Source organism: Budorcas taxicolor, chromosome X (assembly GCF_023091745.1).
Source record: "Budorcas taxicolor isolate Tak-1 chromosome X, Takin1.1, whole genome shotgun sequence".
NCBI lineage: Eukaryota > Metazoa > Chordata > Mammalia > Artiodactyla > Bovidae > Budorcas > Budorcas taxicolor.
In genome coordinates this window covers 113,911,690-113,933,363 of record NC_068935.1, presented here as the reverse complement: position 1 = coordinate 113,933,363, position 21,674 = coordinate 113,911,690, and the positions used below count along the sequence as shown (strand labels likewise).

General features: G+C 50.3%; 1 protein-coding gene and 1 non-coding gene across 2 annotated transcripts; both read left to right on the top strand.

The window, feature by feature from the left end:
- Positions 1–4,013: 4,013 nt before the first annotated feature.
- Positions 4,014–4,086, top strand: TRNAS-AGA (transfer RNA serine (anticodon AGA)). Its single transcript has one exon. It is a non-coding gene; the product is annotated as a tRNA-Ser (tRNA).
- A 9,324-nt stretch (positions 4,087–13,410) lies between these two features.
- On the top strand, positions 13,411–15,568 carry LOC128069625 (melanoma-associated antigen B2-like). The gene is made up of 3 exons (XM_052662748.1): positions 13,411–14,755; positions 15,319–15,443; positions 15,539–15,568. The coding sequence occupies exons 1-3, from the start codon at positions 13,411–13,413 to the stop codon at positions 15,566–15,568; spliced, it is 1,500 nt and encodes a 499-aa protein (XP_052518708.1).
- Positions 15,569–21,674: the final 6,106 nt, after the last annotated feature.

The following is a 21,674-nucleotide window of genomic DNA, read 5'->3' as shown; positions in this document are numbered from 1 at the left end:
CGGGAGTTTGTGATGGACAGGGAGGCCTGATGTGCTGCAGTTCATGGGGTTGCAAAGAGTTGGACACGACTGAGTGACTGAACTGAACTGAATGGTGTATGACATGGAGCATCTTTTCATATGTTTGTTGCCAGCTATGTATCTTCCTTGGGGAGGTCTATTCATATCTTTTGTCCATATTTTATTAGATGTTAGTTTTCTTCTTGTTCTCTTGATGCTATATTTTTACAGAGCAGACATTTAAAGGGAATGTAATCTAGCTCATCAATTATTTCTTTCAGGGATCCCTATCACTTTTTCCTATGATGGTATTTTGTTGATTGATTGATTGCTATGTGAAACATAGGGTCTTTTTTTAATATAAATTTATTTTAATTGGAGGCTAATTACTTTACAATATTGTAGTGGTTTTGCCATACATTGACATGGACAAGCCATGGGTGTACATGTGTTCCCCATCCTGAACCCCCCTCCCACCTTCCTCCCCATCCCGTCCCTCTGGGTTATCCCTATGCACCAGTCCTGAGCACCCTGTCTCATGCATTGAACCTGGACTGGCAATCTGTTTCACATATGATAATATACATGTTTCAATGCCATTCTCCCAAATCATCCCACCCTCACCCTTTCCCACAGAGTCCAAAAGACTGTTCTATACATCTGTGTCTCTTTTGCTATCTCACATATAGGGTTATCGTTACCATCTTTCTAAATTCCATATATATGCGTTAGTATACTGTATTGGTGAAGGCAATGGCAACTCACTCCAGTACTCTTGCCTGGAAAATCCTGTGGTGGAGGAGCCTGGTAGGCTGCAGTCCATGGGGTCACTAAGAGTTGGACACGACTTCACTTTCACTTTTCACTTTCATGCATTGGAGAAGGAAATGGCAACCCACTCCAGTGTTCTTGCCTGGAGAATCCCAGGGATGGGGGAGCCTGGTGGGCTGCCGTCTATGGGGTCACCCAGATTCGGACACGACTGAAGCGGCTTAGCAGCAGCAGCAGCATACTGTATTGGTGTATTTCTTCTCTGGCTTACTTCACTCTGTATAATAGGCCCAAGTTTCATCCACCTCATTAGAACTGATTCAAATGTATTCTTTTTAATGGCTGAGTAACATTCCAGTGTGTATATGTACCACAGCTTTCTTATCCATTTGTCTGCTGATGGACATCTAGGTTGCTTCCATGTCCTGGCTATTATAAACAGTGCTGCAGTGCACATTGGGGTACACATGTCTCTTTCAATTCTGGTTTCCTCGGTGTGTATGCCCAGCAGTGGGATTGCTGGGTCATATGGAGTTCTATTTCCAGTTTTTTAAGCAATCTCCACACTCTTCTCCATAGTGGCTGTACTAGTTTGCATTCCCCCCAACAGTGTAATGGGGTTTCCTTTCTCCACACCCTCTCCAACATTTGTTGCTTGTAGACATTTGGATTGCAACCACTCTGACTGGCATGACATGGCACCTCATTGTGGTTTTGATTTTGCATTTCTCTGATAATGAGTGATGTTGAGCATCCTTACATGTGTTTGTTAGCCATCTGTATGTCCTCTTTGGAGAAATGTCTGTTCAGTTCTTTGGCCATTTTTTGATTGGGTCGTTTATTTTTCTAGAATTGAGCTGCTGCAGGAATTGCTTGTATATTTTTGAGATTAATTCTTTGTCAGTTGCTTCATTTCCTATTATTTTCTCCCATTCTGAAGGCTGTCTTTTCACCTTGCTTAAAGTTTCCTTTGTTGTGTAAAAGCTTTTAAGTTTAATTAGGTCCCATTTGTTTATTTTCACTTTAATTTCCAGTACTCTGGGAGGTGGGTCATAGAGGATCCTGCTGTGATTTATGTTGGAGAGTGTTTTGCCTATGTTTTCCTCTAGGAGTTTTATAGTTTCCGGTCTTACATTTAGATCTTTAATCCGTTTTGAGTTTATTTTTGTGTATGGTGTTAGAAAGTGTTTTAGTTTCATTCTTTCACAAATGGTTGACCAGTTTTCCCAGCACCACTTGTTAAAGAGATTGTCTTTTCTCCATTGTATATTCTTGCCTCCTTTGTCAAAAATAAGGTGTGCATAGGTGCATGGATTTATCTCTGGGGTTCCTATTTTGTTCCATTGATCTATATTTCTGTCTTTGTGCCAGTACCATACTCTCTTGATGACTGTGGCTTTGTAGTAGAGCCTGAAGTCAGGCAGGATGATTCCTCCAGTTCCATTCTTCTTTCTCAAGATTGCTTTGGCTATTCGAGGTTTTTTGTATTTCCATACAAATTGTGAAATTATTTGTTCTAGTTCTGTGAAAAATACAGTTGGTAGCTTGATAGGGATTGCATTGCATCTATAGACTACTTTGGGTAGTATAATCATCTTCACTATATTGATTATTCCAATCCATGAACATGGTATATTTCTCCATCTGTGCATGTCTTGTTTGATTTCTTTCACCAGCGTTTTATAGTTTTCTATCTATAGGTCTTTTGTTTCTTTAGGTAGATATATTCCGAAGTATTTTATTCTTTTCATTGCAATGGTGAATGGAATTGTTTCCTTAATTTCTCTTTCTGTTTTCTCATTGTTAGTGTATAGGAGTGCAGGGGATTTCTGTGTGTTAATTCTATGTCCTGCAACTTTACTATATTCATTGATTAGCTCTAGTAATTTTCTGGTGGAGTCCTTAGGGTTATCTATGTAGAGGATCACGTCATCTGCAAACAGTGAGAGTTTTGCTTCTTCTTTCCCACTCTGGATTCCTTTTGTTTCTTTTTCTGCTCTGATTGCTCTGGCCAAAACTTCTAAAACTATGTTGAATAGTAGTGGTGAGACTGGGCACCCTTGTCTTGTTCCTGACTTTAGGGGAAATGCTTTCAGTTTTTCACCATTGAGGATAATGTTTGCTATGGGTTTGTCATATATAGCTTTTACTATGTTGAGGTATGTTCTTTCTATTCCTGCTTTTTTTTTTTATCATAAATGGATGTTGAATTTTGTCAAAGGCTTTCTCTGCATCTATTGAGATAATCATATGGTTTTTATCTTTCAATTTGTTAATGTGGTGTATTACGTTGATTGATTTGCAGATATTGAAGAATCCTTGCATCCCTGGGATAAAGCCCACTTGGTCATGATATATGATCTTTTTAATATGATGTTGGATTCTGTTTGCTAGAATTTTGTTAAGGATTTTTGCATCTGTGTTCATCAGTGATATTGGCCTGTAGTTTCCTTTTTCTGTGGCATCTTTGTCAGGTTTTGGTGTTAGGGTGATGGTGGCCTCATAGAATGAGTTTGGAAGTTGACCTTCCTCTGCAATTTTCTGGAAGAGTTTGAGTAGGATAGGTGTTAGCCCTTCTCTAAATTTTTGGTAGAATTCACCTGTGAAGTGGTCTGGTCCTGGGCTTTTGTTTGCAGGAAGATATCTGATTACAGTTTCAATTTCCATGCTTGTGATGGGTCTATTAAGATTTTCTGTTCCTTCCTGGTTCAGTTTTGGAAAGTTATATTTTTCTAAGAATTTGTCCATTTCTTCCAAGTTGTCCATTTTATTGGCATATAGTTGTTGATAGTAGTCTCTTTTGATCCTTTGTATTTCTGTGTTGTCTGTTGTGATCTCTCCATTTTCATTTCTTTTTTTTAAAAATAAATTTATTTATTTTTTGGAGGTTACTTTATAATATTGTATTGGTTTCTATTTTCATTTCTAATTTTGTTGATTTGATTTTTCTCCCTTTGTTTCTTGATTTGTCTGGCTAATGGTTTGTCCATTTTATTTATCCCAGCTTTTGGCTTTGTTGATTTTTGCTATGGTCTCTTTTGTTTCTTTTGCATTTATTACTGCCCCAATTTTTAAGATTTCTTCCCTTCTACTAACCATGCGGTTCTTCATTTCTTCCTTTTCTAGTTGCTTTAGGTGTAGAGTTAGGTTATTTGACTTTTTTCTTGTTTCTTGAGGTAAGCCTGTATTGCTATGAACCTTCCCCTTAGCACTGCTTTTGCAGTGTCCCATAGGTTTTGGGGTCCTTGGTGGCTCAGAGGTTAAAGCGTCTGCCTAGAATGCGGGAGACCCAGGTTCGATCCCTGGGTCAGGAAGATCCCCTGGAGAAGGAAATGGCAACCCACTCCAGTACTCTTGCCTGGAAAATCCCATGGAGGGAGGAGCCTGGTAGGCTACAGTCCATGGGACACGACTGAGCCACTTCACTTCACTTCACTTCATAGGTTTGGGGTTGTTGTGTTTTCATTTTCATTCATTTCTATGCATATTTTGATTTCTTCTGAGATTTTTTGGTTATTCAGCTGTGTGTTGTTCAGTCTCCATATGTTGGTTTTTTTTTTCCTGTAATTGACATCTAATCTTATCACATTGTGGTCAGAAAACATGCTTGGAATTATTTCAATATTTTTTGAATTTACTAAGGCTAGATTTATGGCCCAGTATGTGATCTGTCCTGGAGAAGTGTTCCAAGTGCACTTGAGAAAAAGGCGAAATTCATTGTTTTGGGGTGAAATGTCCTATAGATATCAATCAGGTCTAACTGGTCTATTGTATCCTTTAAAGTTTGTGTTTCCTTGTTAATTTTCTATTTAGTTGATCTGTCCGTAAGTGCGAGTGGGGTATTAAAGTCTCCCAGTATTATTGTGTTATTGTTAATTTCCCCTTTCATACTTGTTAGCATTTGTCTTACATATTGTGGTGCTCCTATGTTGGGTGCATATATATTTATAATTGTTATATCTTCTTCTTGGATTGATCCTTTGATCATTATATAGTGACCTTCTTTATGTCTTTTCACAGCCTTTATTTTAAAGTCTATTTTATCTGATATAAGTATTGCTACTCCTGCTTTCTTTTGGTCTCTATTTGTGTGGAATATCTTTTTCCAGCCCTTCACTTTCAGTCTGTATGTGTCCCTTGTTTCGAGGTGGGCCTCTTGTAGACAACATATATAGGGGTCTTGATTTTGTATCCATTCAGCCACTCTTTGTCTTTTGGTTGGGGCATTCAGCCCATTTACATTTAAGGTAATTATTGATAAGTATGATCCCATTGCCATTTACTTTATTGTTTTGGGTTCGAGTTCATATACCCGTTCTGTGTTTCCTGCCTAGAGAAGATCCTTTAGCATTTGTTGGAGAGCTGGTTTGGTGGTGCTTAATTCTCTCAGCTTTTGCTTGTCTGTAAAGCTTTTGATTTCTCCTTCATATTTGAATGAGATCCTTGCTGGGTACAGTAATCCGGGCTGTAGGTTTCTCACTTGCATCACTTTAAGTATGTCCTGCCGTTCCCTTCTGGCCTAAAGAGTTTCTCTTGAAAGATCAGTTGTTATCCTTAATGGGAATCCCGTAGTGTATTTATTCATTGTTTTTCCCTTGCTGCTTTTAATATTTATTCTTTGTGTTTGATCTTTGTTGATGTGATTAATATGTGTCTTGGGGTGTTTTGCCTTGGGTTTATCCTGTTTGGGACTCTCTGGCTTTCTTGGACATGGATGAGTATTTCCTTCTCCATTTTAGGGAAGTTTTTGACTATTTTCTCCTCAAGTATTTTCTCGTGGTCTCTCCTTTTGTCTTCTTCTTGTGGGACGCTTATGATTCGAATGTTGGGGCATTTAACATTGTCCTAGAGGTCTCTGAGGTTGTCCTCATTTTTTTTCATTCTTTTTTCTTTGTGTCTCTCTGTTTCGTTTATTTCTACCATTCTATCTTCTACCTCACTTATCCTATCTTCTGTCTCCGTTATTCTACTGCTGGTTCCCTACAGAGTGTTTTTTATCTCATTTATTGCATTTTGCATCATATATTGGCTCCTTTTTTTTTTTTCTTCTACGTCCTTGTTAAACATTTCTTGCATCTTCTCAATCCTTGTCTCCAGTCTATTTATCTTTAACTGCATTTTGTTTTCAAGATTTTGGATCATTGTCACTATCATTACTCAGAATTCTTTATTAGGGAGATTCTCTATCTCTTCCTAATTTGTTTGGTTTGGTGGGCATTCATCCTGTTCCTTTACCTGCTGAGTATTTCTCTGCTTTTTCATCTTGTTTATATTGCTGTGTTTGGGGGTGGCCTTTCTGTATTCTGGCAGTTTGTGGTTCCTCTTTATTGTGGAGGTTCCTCTCTGTGGGTGGGGTTGGATGGGTGGCTTGTCAAGGTTTCCTGGTTAGGGAAGCTTGTGTTGGTGTTCTGGTGGGTGGAGCTGGATTTCTTCTCTCTGGAGTGCAATGAAGTGTCCAGTAGTGAGTTTGAGATATCTCTGGGTTTAGTGTGACTTTGGGCAGCCTGTATATTGAAGCTCAGGGCTATGTTCGTGTGCTGCTGGAGAATTAGCGTGATCCATCTTGCTCTGGAACTTATTGGCCCTTGGGTGGTGCTCGGTTTCAGTGTAGTTATGGAGGCTTTTGATGAGCTCCTATCGATTAATGTTCCCTGGAGTCAGGAGTTCTCTGGTGTTCTCAGGCTTTGGATTTAAGCCTCCTGCCTCTGGTTTTCAGTCTTATTCTTACAGTAGCCTCAAGACTTCTCCATCTATATGGCACCAATGATAAAACATCTAGGTTAATGATGAAAAGTTTTTCCACAGTGAGGGACACCTGGAGAGGTACACAGAGTTACATGGAAAAGAGAAGAGGGAGGAGGGAGATAGAGGTGACCAGGAGGAGAAGAGAAAGGGGAGAGAGCAAGCTAGCCAGTAATCACTTCCCTTTGTTCTCTTCACAGTCTGCAACACTCAGAGAGGTTCATGGAGTTACGCAGAAAAGAGAAGAGGGAGGAAGGAGACAGAGGTGGCCAGGAGGATAAAATGGGGAATCAAACTGAGAGAGACAGATCCAGCCAGTAATCAGCTCTCTTAAGTGTTCTCCACAGCCCAGAACACACAAAGAGATTCACCTAGTCGAGTAGAGAAGAAAAGGGTGAGAGGGGAGATAGAGGTGACCTGGTAGAGCAAAAGGAGAGTCCAAAGGGGGAGAGAGCAGTCAAGCCAGTATTCTCGCTCCCAAGTAAAAATGGGTGCTGAAGATTGGGTTCTTAAAGGTACAAAATTGATAACAAATACCAAAGAGCCAAGATTAAAAATCTAGAGTAGAAGGTAGAGTCTCAAAACTACAATATTTAAAAAACAAAACAAAGTCACAAAAATTATAAAATATATATATGAAGTTTGCTTTAAAAAGAAGGTCTTTTTTTGCAAGGTAATGGTAGGTTATAAAAATGAAAATAAAGTAGTAATAGAGGACTTAAATTTTTTTTAAATTAATTGAAAAATTATAATAGTAAAAATATATCTAGGACTTTCTGTCTAGCTGTTGTGGACAGTGTGGGGTCAGTTCATTTTCAGATAGTTCCTTGATCCAGCTCATACGTCTCAAGATCTAAAGGCCCATTCCTATGTAGTCAGTGCTAACTACAGGGTTTTCATCTGTTGCACCTCTCACTTCCAAAGCAGTCCCCTCTGTTTATTTTAGCTTCTTCTGTTTGCTGGTCTCTTCAGTATCTAATTTCCACCCTGACACAAGGGGGCGGTGGTGGACACTTATTTTAGGCTCACTTGTTCAGTCGTGCTGTGGGGAGGGAGGAACACTGCAAGCAAATGTTTGCAGGGAGTGCTCGCAGTGTCTCGGCCACACCTGGTTTGCCCCCGCTCACAGCGTGTGTGCTTTCCCAGTCTACACTGCTCAGGCTCTAGGTTGCTCTGCTGGGAACTGTCTGAGGCGGGGCCTGGGTTGCGTGCACTTCCCAGGTCTAAGCCTCTCAGGTTCAGGTTCTTGGGTACTCCACAAAGGTGCAGACTTGGTTGGGCCTGCGTTTTGTGCCCGTCCCAGGTCCAAGCAGCTCAGGTGACCAGGTGCTTGGCAAGCACAGTCGCCCCCAGTTGGATGCTGCATCTTACTGCCTCCCTTGTCCCAGCTGCTTGGTTTTCTGGGTGTACAATGGGTGCGTCTTGTCAGGTGTGCCATGTGTCTCTTCTGGGAAGCTGATTTCTGGCTGCGACCCTCCCAGCGGATGTCAGCCATCCAAAATCCAAAGAAATCTTGGTTAACAATGAAGCCTGCTTGCAGTTTGGTAAAGGATGCTTCTCGGATGCTTCAGTTTCCCTCTTCTGGGTCTGGGTGCCCTCCCCTGCCTGTCTGCAGCAGGGGATGGGCCAGTCCACAGCTGGCTAGCTCTGCTCAGTCTTTTGCTCTGTGAGCGGGCCTGGCAATGTCTTAGGTTAGGGCTTTTCGTGGGATAGCTATCCCACAGTCTGGGTTGCTATCTCAAGTTAGTTCCCTCAGATGGCCCTCGGGGCATTCAGGCCCAGGGTCCTTACCCGAAGCAATGCAGCCTGTGCCTCCCTGCCCAGCCCCCGCTTGGTTGTGGCAGCTGCAAGTGTCTGAGCTGCTGGTCCGCTGGGAGTTGCCGTTAGGCATGTAATCTGTGGGTTTTAATTATTTATGTATTTATTTATTCATTCATTTATTTTTCCTCCCAGTTATGTTGCCCTCTGTGATTCCAAGGCTTGCCACAGACCCACCAATGAGAGTGTGTCCTGGTGTTCGAAAACTTCTCTCTTTTTTAAGACTCCCTTCCCGGGACAGATCTCTGTCCCTACCTCTTTTGCATCTCTTTTTATCTTTTATATTTCGTCCAACCTATTTTAGGAGACAATAGGCTGCCTTTTAGGTGCATGATGTCCTCTGCCAAAATTCAGAAGTTGTGTTGTGGAATTTTCTCAGCATTCAAATGCTCTTTCGATGAATTTGTGGGGGAGAAAGTGGTCTCCTCATCCTATTCCTCTGCCATCTTAGGAATGCCCCTTGAAACATGGGATCTTAATTCCACAACCAGGGTTTGAACTCATATCCCTTGCACTGGAAGCACAGTTTTGTTTTTTATAATTTGAACATTTATTTTTTGCTTGGGGATAGCTGTTTAACAATATTGTGACAGTTTCAGATGAACAGGGAAGGGATTCACCCTTACATATACATGTATCCACTCTCCCCCAAAACTCTCTTACCATCAATATTGCCACATAACACATAACCAAAATAATTAAGAGAGAGAAAGGAGAGAAAGAGATAATGCTAGGTAACCATATGGTCATCTGTAGGTGCAAATTCAGACACCCTCAAGTCATCAAGGGCTTACAAGATTATCAGGTGCTATCCTTCTATGTAGAAAGTAAATACTTAATTTTTTAATTAAAAGTATTTATTTTTGGCTGCTCTGAGTCTTAGCTGTGCCACTCAGGATCTTTGTTGCCACATGCAGGCTCTTCAGTTGTGGCATGTGAAAGTGTTAGTTGTGGCACATGAACTCTTAGTTCTGGTATGTGGGATCCAATTACCTGACGAGGGATCGAACCTGGGCCCCCTGCATTGCGAGTACAGAGTCTTGACCACTCGACCAACAGGAGGGTCCTGAAAGTAAAGATTTTAGAACTACCCTAAATCTGGTGGCTCAGAAAGTAAAGAATCCACCTGCAATGTGGGAGTCCTGGGTTTGGTACATTACCTTGAGGAGACAAACTCACTCCAGGATTCTTGCCTGGAGAATTCCCATGGAGAGAGGAGCCTGTCAGGCTACAGTCCATGGGGTTGTAGAGAGTAGGACATGACTAAGCAACTAAGCACACACCCAAAATCTAGCTGAAGAGAAGGAATATATGAGCTCTTTTTCTCTGACAGCAGAACACCTGTCCTGAGTTCCTTGATTTCTGCTGCATTTTCCTAATCTTACATCACTTTAGGGACTGAGACCCATTTTCTCCAAGATTTCCTAGAGGGTAACTGCTCAAGTGTTTGTAGGAATATGCATTTCCCAGGAAGCCTTTAATCAAGCGACAGAAGCTGATATCGGAACTCCATGAAAGAGGACTGCAGAGACAGTGACTCTTGATTATAGTGGTCACCCAAAGAGGTATCTTTCATCAGTAGAAAGAGCAGTCCCAGGCTGTGGTAGTTGTAGTGAGGATGCTGAGCAAGAGGAATCCAGAAGGACTCGAGTTGCATCCCCACTGCCTGTTTTCGGAGGCCCTTATGGATTACGATCACATGAGGGTCACCCTGACTTCCAACTTGGAATTCTCAAGGAGACTAGGACCTTGATGTAAGACAAGCTGCTCCATAAAGCAGAGAGTGGAGTTACAGGGTTCGTCACATGTCAATGTGAGGACGTGAAAGTGGACTCACAGTAGCACACACTGCATCAAAGGAGGCCCTGGAAAATCTGTTGCTGTGCTCCCCAGGAAGCTCAGGGCACAGATGTCAGGTTGATTTCAGTCTGGAAATTCTCATTGAGGTGAGGCCTCTGTCTAATAGGATCAGCCTAGTTTTGTGGGTGGATGAACCTGAGCGCAAGCAGGACCTCAGATGACAATGCTGAGTGTTAGAGGGGACCCCTGGAGAGGGAGCCAAACAACATTCTGTAAATTCTTAGCTCTGAGAGACCCAGAGGACCTACTTCTGAGTGGTCCCCTCATTCCACCTGTGTGATCTCAGGGAGGGCATGGCCTTCTCTAGCGGGATAGGGCCCCAGATCTGCAGAGGGGTGTCATCTTGACCATAACCGGACTTAAGGTGAGGAGGATCAGTGCTAATGAGAGGATCTCTCCCCAAAGAGGGAGGCTTACAGAGTGGCTCCCCTCCTGACAAGCAGAGATTCTCAGAGCAGTGCCCTGATTCCCTCCACTAGGGACTTGGGAAGGCGAGGGCTTTGTTTTGGGGTGTAGGACTTGGATTCTTAGATGGAGGCGTTCAGGGCTCTGATAAACTGCACCCGGAGGACCCTGAGAGAGAATCCAGGGACGGATGAATATTGAGCTACCGGGGTTCCCGTAGCACGCTGCCCCTGCCGACGTCCCTGGGCGACCTCACGTAGGACCTTACGCAGCTCCCCTCCACTTCCGCTTCGACGGCGAGAAGCTCGACGGGTAGCCGCAGCGACCGTTTGGCGGAAACTTAGTGTCCAGGACTCGTCCGGAACCAAGGTGAGGACCTGAATGGAGCTGAACGGACTTCCCAACCCTCCCAGTAATAAAAGTGACCCATCCACATCCCACCCCTGTGATATGGCTCTTGTGGGCCCCTCAGTGCTATCGGCTGAATGTGGTCTACAGTGTCTCAGGCTAAGGCGTTGGTCTGTGGGGAGGTCTGCAGCTGCTGCTGCTAAGTCGCCTCAGTTGTGTCCGACTCTGTGCGACCCCATAGACGGCAGCCCACCAGGCTCCGCCATCCTGTGATTTTCCAGGCAAGAGTACTGGAGTGGGTTGCCATTGTGGGGAGGTCTAGGACCTAGAATAAGGTCCTGAGAACTGATGAGCTGACGTCGACACCGCAAGGGGGCCACACTGAGCTACTCCCCTCAGTGTGGGACTGAGCGACTCCCCTCCCTGGGCTCTAGGAGGCCCCAGGTAGAGCTGGCCAACTGTGGTGCCCCCTGGTGTCCACTGGAGCTGGTTTTGGGGGAGTGAGAGCCTTGCTCTAACAGAATAAAACCAGTTCAACAAAGGGAGCTAGTCCCCAACATGATTCGTGGTTGTGACGCTGAGTGAGGATGGGGGCCACTTCCTTAAGAAACGGGGCCACGTAAAGCGCCAGCCCTGTTTTCAGGCCTGGGAGAATCGGGCGTTTGACATGACACTTCCCGGGACATCTAAGGGAAGTGAGCGACCAGGTCAAAGGGCGCACCCTCAGGTTGGCAAGGGAGGGTTTCAGATTTGCGAAGGGTCATGGTGAGAACCTCGGGGGCTGTGGGGATGTTCCACACCACATCATTCAGACCAAATCATCCCTGTCGTCATCCCTGGCAGACCTCAAGAATATGTGTCGGTCCCCACTGTGGGCTAGGGAGTGGTCAGCAGAGGGAGAACTCTTACACCCTGTCATGAGTCAAATGTAGACCTTGGTTACTTCTATGTCCTGTCTATTGTAAATAGTGATGCAGTGAACATTTGAGTACAAGTGTCTTTTTCAATTACCGTTTCCTCAGGGTATATGCCCAGTAGTGGGATTGTTGACTCATGTGGTAGTTTTATTCCTAGTTTTTTATGCAAAGTGAATTAAGTCAGAAAGAGGAAAGCCAATATCATATATTAATGCATATATATGGAATCTAGAAAGTTAGTACTGATGAACCTATTTGCAGGGCAGCCTGGAGATGCAGACCTAGAGAACACACTCGTGGACACAGTGGGGGAAGGAGAGGGAGGGGCATGAGAGAGTAACATTGAAAACGTACATATTACCATATGGAAAATAGATAACCAGTGGGAATTAGTTTTATGACTCAGGGAGCTCAAAGCCAGTGCTCTGACAGCTTCAGAGGGGTGGGATGTGGTGGGAGGTGGGAGAGAGTTTCAAGAGGGAGGGGACATACAGTATACCTATGGCTGATTCACATTGATGTGGGACAGAAGAAAACACAATATTGTAAAGATATTATCGTTTCATTAAAAATAAATAAATTTGTTTTAAAAAGACACAGAGAAGAAAAGAGGAACAAAAAGAAAATTAACTTTGAATTGGGATCTTGGATGAGACCACAGGGACATCAACCCGCCTGCAACAGCTTCCATTCTTAGGAGACCATGTTTGGTAAGATGAGGTCATCTTCACTTCCTCCTGTTGGGACACAGGGTGATTGGCTTTTACTATCAGACACGTATCAGTTCTGGAGAAAGAAGACGTTCTCTACCAGGAGCTCAGTTGAGGAACCTGAGTGAGGACTCAGAGCGTCCATCCCAACCCTTGGATTTCAACCCAGGAAATCTCAGGGATGGGCTGTGAGTTTGAATACCTGCTTTACTGTTTTATACCAAGTCTAGGGGAGGGGAAATGTCTAGTCTGAAGGTGCAGCCACCAGTCAGAAAATGGAAGGTAGTACCCAATGTTTTATGGAGCCAAGGTAAGGACCATGAATGATAATCCCAGTGAACTCAGGATAGAAAAGACCCTACTGAGTTCTCAGCACTGGGTATCCCCTGGGAGGGAGGTGGACTGAAGCATCCCTTCACTTGTTTCTGGATCATGTGGAGGCCTAAGATGTCTGTATCAGTGTATCAGAGGGAAGGGTGCCCAGGCTCCACCAGGACTTGATGTGATAATACTGAAGATGAGCTGAGAGGACCCCACTGCCAGCACCTGCTGTCACCTCAGTAAATCCAAAGCAGGGCTGAGAGGTCGCAGAGGAAAAGTAAGGCTTCTATTCTTCCTCTGTGGGATTCTCAGGGGATGGGCTGACCAGGAAAACAGGAGCCTTGTGGGTTCCTAGGGCAGTGTCCTCAAGGACACCTGCAGAGGCAGCCTTTGATTAAACCAAGGTGGAATCTCCCTGTTTTAAGGTGCTCATGCCACCTCATTCTCCAACCTCCAGGTGCCCCAACCTCCTGTCTATTGGCCCAGACTCCTGCCTGCGGTCCCTGACCACAGCCATCATGCCTCGTGGGCAGAAGAGTAAGCACCATGCTCGTGAGAAACATCGCCAGGCTCGGGCTGAGACCCAGGGTCTTCATGATCAGGCTACCACATCTGGGGGAGAAGAGACCACCTCCTCCTCCCCTCCTGATTCAGAGAGTGGTCCCTCAAGCTCGTCTGCTGCTGGCATCTCCAAGGGGCCTCAGGGAGCCCAAGGCACCACCAGTGCTGCTTCAGGTGCTGTACGCAAAAGATCTGGTGTCGGGCACGCAGCACGCTCGAGATCTGTTGTTGGTGTAGGTGCCGAGGGCCAAGTTCAGGAAGGGGAAAATTCCTCCCAGGCCTCGGCTGCTGCTGAGAGCTCTCACACAGATCTTCTGATCATGAAGTCACAGATGTTGGTGCAGTACATGCTGTGTAAGTATAAGACGAGGGAGCTCATTAAGAGGTCAGAAATGCTGAAGGCAGTCACTAGAAGGTACAGGGAGCAATTCCCTGAGATCCTCAGCAGGGCCTCTGAGCACATGGAGCTGGTGTTTGGCCTGGTGCTGAAGGAAGTCAGGCCCAACAGTCACTGCTATACCCTGGTGAGCAACCTAGATCTCAGCGACAGTGAGTCTATGAGAGGTGACTGGGGGCTGCTGAAGAATGGTCTTCTGATGCCTCTGCTGGGTGTCATCTACCTAAATGGCCACTGTGCCTCTGAGGAGGAGATCTGGAAGTTCCTGAATATTCTGGGCATCTATGATGGAAGAAGGCACTTCATCTTTGGAGACACCAGAAAGCTCATCACAAAAGATCTGGTGCGGGAAGGGTACCTGGAGTACCGCCAGGTGCCCGGCAGCAATCCCCCTCGCTATGAGTTCCTGTGGGGTCCTAAAGCGCTCTCAGAAACCAGCAAGACGAAAGTCCTGCAAATTTTGGCCAAGGTCAAGGATTCGGTCCCTGACGCCTTACTGCCGCATTATGTGGAGGCTTGGAGAGAGGAGGTAGAGAGCTCCAGAACCAGAGCTGTAGCCGGGACCAGCCCTTATGCCTCGGCCAGTGTTGGCCCTTCTGCCTCAGCCAGTGCTGGGCCTTCTGCTCAGCCAGTGCTGGCCCTTCTGCATCGGCCACACCTGGCACTTTTGTTGCAGCCAGGGCTGACATGTCTGCCACGGCAAGGCCCAGCCCTTCTGCCTCAGCCAGTGCCGGCCATCCTGCCTCGGCCAGACCTGGCACATTGGCCTCGGCCAGGGGTGACATGTCTGCCAGGGCCAGACCTGGCCCTTCTGCCGCGGCCAGTGCTGGCCCTTCTGCCTTGGACAGTGCTGGCCATCCTGCCTTACCCAGACCTGGCACATCGGCCTCGGCCAGGGCTGACATGTCTGCCAGGGCCAGGCCTGGCCCTTCTGCCTCAGCCAGTGCTGGCCCTTCTGCCTTGGCCAGTGCTGGCCCTTCTGCCTTGGCCAGACCTAGCACATCTTCTGCAGCCAGGGCTGGCACTTCGACCTCACCCAGTGCTGACATGTCTGCCAGGGCCAGGCCTGGCCCTTCTGCCTCTGCCAGTGCTGGCCCTGCTGCCTTGGCCGGACCTGGCACTTCGGCTGCCAGCAGGGCTGGCACTTTGGCCTCGGCCAGGGCTGACATGTCTGCCAGGGCCAAGCCTGGCCCTTCTGCCTCGGCCAGTGATGGCCCTTCTGCCTTGGCCAGACTTGGCATTTCTGCCTCAGCCAGTGCTGGCCCTTCTGCCTAGGCCAGACTTGGCATTTCTGCTGCAGCCAGGACTGACATGTCTGCCAGGGCCAGGCCTGGCCCTTCTGCCTCAGCCAGTGCTGGCACTTCTGCCTTGGCCAGTGCTGGCCCTTCTGCCTTGGCCAGACCTGGCCCTTCTGCCTCAGCCAGTGCTGGCCCTTCTGCCTAGGCCAGACTTGGCATTTCTGCTGCAGCCAGGGCTGACATGTCTGCCAGGGCCAGGCCTGGCCCGTCTGCCTCAGCCAGTGCTGGCACTTCTGCCTTGGCCAGTGCTGGCCCTTCTGCCTTGGCCAGACCTAGCACATCTGCTGCAGCCAGGGCTGGCACTTGGGCCTCAGCCAGTGCTGACATATCTGCCAGGGCCAGGCCTGGCCCTTCTGCCTCAGCCAGTGCTGGCCCTTCTGCCTTGGCCAGTGCTGGCCCTTCTGCCTTGGCCAGACCTAGCACATCTTCTGCAGCCAGGGCTGGCACTTCGGCCTCAGCCAGTGCTGACATGTCTGCCAGGGCCAGGCCTGGCCCTTCTGCCTCAGCCAGTGCTGGCCCTTCTGCCTTGGCCAGTGCTGGCCCTTCTGCCTTGGCCAGACCTAGCACATCTGCATCAACCAGGGCTGGCACTTGGGCCTCAGCCAGTGCTGACATATCTGCCAGGGCCAGGCCTGGCCCTTCCTCCTCAGCCAGTGCTGGCCTTTCTGCCTTGGCCAGTGCTGGCCCTTCTGCCTTGGCCAGACCTAGCACATCTTCTGCAGCCAGGGCTGGCACTTTGGCCTCAGCCAATGCTGACTTGTCTGCCAGGGCCAGGCCTGGCCCTTCTGCCTCAGCCAGTGCTGGCCCTTCTGCCTTGGCCAGTGCTGGCCCTTCTGCCTTGGCCAGACCTAGCACATCTTCTGCAGCCAGGGCTGGCACTTCGGCCTCAGCCAGTGCTGACATGTCTGCCAGGGCCAGGCCTGGCCCTTCTGCCTCTGCCAGTGCTGGCCCTTCTGCCTAGGCCAGACTTGGCATTTCTGCTGCAGCCAGGGCTGACATATCTGCCAGGGCCAGGCCTGGCCCTTCTGCCTCAGCCAGTGCTGGCCCTTCTGCCTTGGCCTGTTCTGGCCCTTCAGCCTTGGCCAGACCTAGCACATCTGCTGCAGCCAGGGCTGGTACTTTGGCCTCAGCCAATGCTGACTTGTCTGCCAGGGCCGGGCCTGGCCCTTCTGCCTTGGCCAGTGCTGGCTCTTCTGCCTTGGCCAGACCTAGCACATCTTCTGCAGCCAGGGCTGGCACTTGGGCCTCAGCCAGTGCTGACATATCTGCCAGGGCCAGGCCTGGCCCTTCTGCCTCAGCCAGTGCTGGCCCTTCTGCCTTGGCCAGTGCTGGCCCTTCTGCCTTGGCCATACCTAGCACATCTTCTGCAGCCAGGGCTGGCACCTTGGCCTCAGCCAATGCTGACTTGTCTGCCAGGGCCAGGCCTGGCCCTTCTGCCTCTGCCAGTGCTGGCCCTTCTACCTTGGCCAGACCTAGCACATCTGCATCAACCAGGGCTGGCACCTTGGCCTCAGCCAGTGCTGACATGTCTGCCAGGGCCAGGCCTGGCCCTTCTGCCTCTGCCAGTGCTGGCCCTTCTGCCTTGGCCAGTGCTGGCCCTTCTGCCTTGGCCAGACCTAGCACATCTGCTGCAGCCAGGGCTGGCACTTGGGCCTCAGCCAGTGCTGACATATCTGCCAGGGCCAGGCCTGGCCCTTCTGCCTCAGCCAGTGCTGGCCCTTCTGCCTCGGCCAGACTTGGCATTTCTGCTGCAGCCAGGGCTGACATTTCTGCCAGGGCCAGGCCTGGCCTTTCTGCCTCAGCCGGTGCAGGCACTTCTGCCTTGGCCTGTTCTGGCCCTTCAGCCTTGGCCAGACCTAGCACATCTGCTGCAGCCAGGGCTGGTACTTTGGCCTCAGCCAATGCTGACTTGTCTGCCAGGGCCGGGCCTGGCCCTTCTGCCTTGGCCAGTGCTGGCCCTTCTGCCTTGGCCAGACCTGGCACTTCTGCCTCAGCCAGTGCTGGCCCTTCTGCCTTGGCCAGTGCTGGCCCTTCTGCCTTGGCCAGACCTAGCACATCTGCTGCAGCCAGGGCTGGCACTTGGGCCTAAGCCAGTGCTGACATGTCTGCCAGGGCCAGGCCTGGCCCTTCTGCCTCTGCCAGTGCTGGCCCTTCTGCCTTGGCCAGACCTAGCACATCTTCTGCAGCCAGGGTTGGCACTTTGGCCTCAGCCAGTGCTGACTTGTCTGCCAGGGCCAGGCCTGGCCCTTCTGCCTCAGCCAGTGCTGGCCCTTCTGCCTTGGCCAGTGCTGGCCCTTCTGCCTTGGCCAGACCTAGCACATCTGCTGCAGCCAGGGCTGGCACTTGGGCCTAAGCCAGTGCTGACATATCTGCCAGGGCCAGGCCTGGCCCTTCTGCCTCTGCCAGTGCTGGCCCTTCTGCCTTGCCCAGACCTAGCACATCTGCTACAGCCAGGGCTGGCACTTTGGCCTCAGCCAGTGCTGACATGTCTGCCAGGCCTCGCCCTTCTGCCTCTGCCAGTGCTGGCCCTTCTGCCTTGGCCAGACCTGGTACTTCTGCTGCCAGCAGGGCTATCACTTTGGCCTCCGCCAGGGCTGAAATGTCTGCCAGGGCCAGGCCTGGCCCTTCTGCCTTGGCCAGACCTGGCCCTTCTGCCTCAGCCACACCTGGCACTTCTGCCTTGGCCAGTGCTGCCCCTTCTGCCTTGGCCAGGGCTGACATGTCTGCCAGGGCCAGGCCTGGCCTTTCTGCCTCAGCCAGTGGTAGGCCTTCTGCCTTGGCCAGGCCTGGCCCTTCTGCCTCAGCCAGTGGTAGCCCTTCTGCCTCAGCCAGGCCTGGCCCTTCTGCCTCAGCCAGTGGTAGGCCTTCTTCCTTGGCCAGGCCTGGCCCTTCTGCCTCAGCCAGTGGTAGCCCTTCTGCCTCAGCCAGGCCTGGCCCTTCTGCCTCAGCCAGCGTTAGCCCTTCTGCCTCAGCCAGTGGTAGCCCTTCTCCCTCAGCCAGGCCTGGCCCTTCTGCCTCAGCCAGTGGTAGGCCTTCTGCCTCAGCCAGGCCTGGCCCTTCTGCCTCAGCCAGGCCTGGCCCTTCTGCCTCAGCCAGTGGCAGCCCTTCTGCCTTGGCCAGACCTGGCCCTTCTGCTGCATCCAGTGCTGGCACTTCATCCTCGGCCAGGGCTGACACGTCTGCCAGGGCCAGGCCTGGCCCTTCTGCCTCAGCCAGTGGTAGCCCTTCTGCCTCAGCCAGGCCTGGCCCTTCTGCCTCAGCCAGTGGTAGCCCTTCTGCCTCAGCCAGGCCTGGCCCTTCTGCCTCAGCCAGTGGTAGCCCTTCTGCCTCAGCCAGGCCTGGCCCTTCTGCCTCAGCCAGTGGTAGCCCTTCTGCCTCAGCCAGGCCTGGCTCTTCTGCCTCAGCCAGTGGCAGCCCTTCTGCCTCAGCCAGGCCTGGCCCTTCTGCTGCATCCAGTGCTGGCACTTCATCCACAGCCAGGGCTGACACGTTTGCCAGGGCCAGGCCTGGCCCTACTGCCTCAGCCAGTGGTAGCCCTTCTGCCTCAGCCAAACCTGGCCCTTCTGCCTCAGCCAGTGGTAGGCCTTCTGCCTCAGCCAGGCCTGGCCCTTCTGCCTCAGCCAGTGGTAGCCCTTCTGCCTCAGCCAAACCTGGCCCTTCTGCCTCAGCCAGTGGTAGGCCTTCTGCCTCAGCCAGGCCTGGCCCTTCTGCCTCAGCCAGTGGCAGCCCTTCTGCCTCAGCCAGGCCTGGCCCTTCTGCCTCAGCCAGTGGCAGCCCTTCTGCCTCAGCCAGTGGCAGCCCTTCTGCCTCAGCCAGGCCTGGCCCTTCTGCCTCAGCCAGTGGCAGCCCTTCTGCCTCAGCCAGGCCTGGCCCTTCTGCCTCAGCCAGTGGCAGCCCTTCTGCCTCAGCCAAACCTGGCCCTTCTGCCTCAGCCAGTGGTAGGCCTTCTGCCTCAGCCAGGCCTGGCCCTTCTGCCTCAGCCAGTGGCAGCCCTTCTGCCTCAGCCAGGCCTGGCCCTTCTGCCTCAGCCAGTGGCAGCCCTTCTGCCTCAGCCAGGCCTGGCCCTTCTGCCTCAGCCAGTGGTAGCCCTTCTGCCTCAGCCAAACCTGGCCCTTCTGCCTCAGCCAGTGGTAGCCCTTCTGCCTCAGCCAGGCCTGGCCCTTCTGCCTCAGCCAGTGGCAGCCCTTCTGCCTCAGCCAGGCCTGGCCCTTCTGCCTCAGCCAGTGGTAGCCCTTCTGCCTCAGCCAAACCTGGCCCTTCTGCCTCAGCCAGTGGTAGGCCTTCTGCCTCAGCCAGGCCTGGCCCTTCTGCCTCAGCCAGTGGTAGGCCTTCTGCCTCAGCCAGGCCTGGCCCTTCTGCCTCAGCCAGTGGCAGCCCTTCTGCCTCAGCCAGGCCTGGCCCTTCTGCCTCAGCCAGTGGTAGCCCTTCTGCCTCAGCCAAACCTGGCCCTTCTGCCTCAGCCAGTGGTAGGCCTTCTGCCTCAGCCAGGCCTGGCCCTTCTGCCTCAGCCAGTGGTAGCCCTTCTGCCTCAGCCAAACCTGGCCCTACTGCCTCAGCCAGTGGTAGGCCTTCTGCCTCAGCCAGGCCTGGCCCTTCTGCCTCAGCCAGTGGTAGCCCTTCTGCCTCAGCCAGGCCTGGCCCTTCTGCCTCAGCCAGTGGTAGCCCTTCTGCCTCAGCCAGGCCTGGCCCTTCTGCCTCAGCCAGTGGCAGCCCTTCTGCCTCAGCCAGGCCTGGCCCTTCTGCTGCATCCAGTGCTGGCACTTCATCCACAGCCAGGGCTGACACGTTTGCCAGGGCCAGGCCTGGCCCTACTGCCTCAGCCAGTGGTAGCCCTTCTGCCTCAGCCAAACCTGGCCCTTCTGCCTCAGCCAGTGGTAGGCCTTCTGCCTCAGCCAGGCCTGGCCCTTCTGCCTCAGCCAGTGGTAGCCCTTCTGCCTCAGCCAAACCTGGCCCTTCTGCCTCAGCCAGTGGTAGCCCTTCTGCCTCAGCCAGGCCTGGCCCTTCTGCCTCAGCCAGTGGTAGGCCTTCTGCCTCAGCCAGGCCTGGCCCTTCTGCCTCAGCCAGTGGTAGGCCTTCTGCCTCAGCCAACCCTGGCCCTTCTGCCTCAGCCAGTGGTAGGCCTTCTGCCTCAGCCAGGCCTGGCCCTTCTGCCTCAGCCAGTGGTAGCCCTTCTGCCTCAGCCAGGCCTGGCCCTTCTGCCTCAGCCAGTGGTAGCCCTTCTGCCTCAGCCAGGCCTGGCCCTTCTGCCTCAGCCAGTGGCAGCCCTTCTGCCTCAGCCAGGCCTGGCCCTTCTGCTGCATCCAGTGCTGGCACTTCATCCACAGCCAGGGCTGACACGTTTGCCAGGGCCAGGCCTGGCCCTACTGCCTCAGCCAGTGGTAGCCCTTCTGCCTCAGCCAAACCTGGCCCTTCTGCCTCAGCCAGTGGTAGCCCTTCTGCCTCAGCCAGGCCTGGCCCTTCTGCCTCAGCCAGTGGTAGCCCTTCTGCCTCAGCCAGTGGTAGGCCTTCAGCCTCAGCCAGGCCTGGCCCTTCTGCCTCAGCCAGTGGTAGCCCTTCTGCCTCAGCCAGGCCTGGCCCTACTGCCTCAGCCAGTGGTAGCCCTCTGCCTTGGCCAGGCCTGGCCCTTCTGTCTCAGCCAGTGGTAGCCCTTCTGCCTCAGCCAGGCCTGGCCCTTCTGCCTCAGCCAGTGGTAGCCCTTCTGCTTTGGCCAGTGCCCACTCTAAGGCCACATCCAGCCGCTCATCTCGCCCTAGTGTGGTCTGAAGCCCACTCTTCACTTTGTGGTTGGCAAAGCCTGTCAACTTGTGTTCCTCATATGCATCATTAACTTGTTGACTCCCCCCCCCCAAATTTTCAGTATTACTTTTTTCAACAAAAACTTTATTTAGTTTAATGATAGAAGTATATTATTTACATGGGTACACATTGTTTGCTATTTGTTAGATTCAGGAGTAAGAGTTTTGTTTTTTGAAATACATATTGGAAATCTTTAAATCACTTGTGATCCAGAATGAGAATAACATCACTTTAGGATGAGAATATGCTTAGAAATGTGAAAGACACCACGCTAAGAGAGGCTCAGAACATTGATACATAAATTGAGATATAGCTGAAAGCTAGTCAGTTTTTGGTTTACTTTCCTCTCTGTTTAGTCTCCCTTTTTGTAAAGGTAAAAGTTATATACCTGAATATGCTTATGTTTTTCAAGAATGTTTGAGATTATAAATTATTGCAAATGATTTATTCGTGGTTCTTCTTTTACACAAACATTAATTGAGCATCTGCTTTTAAGAAGTCTTCATGCTTATACTGGTGATATTTAGTCAAAAATGTCTCAGCCTCTTCCCATTCAATTATAGTCTCTCAGAGAAGCTGTCATTCTATGGAAGAGGCTGAGATGCTCTCTACCTCAAGAAGAAAAAGAAAAAAGGGTAAAGTGGGGTTGGAAACAGCATATTACTTTGTTTTCATTGCTAGGAAGAATTTTTGCTAGATTCAGGAGGTTGGGTATTTTTTTTTCCCTTCA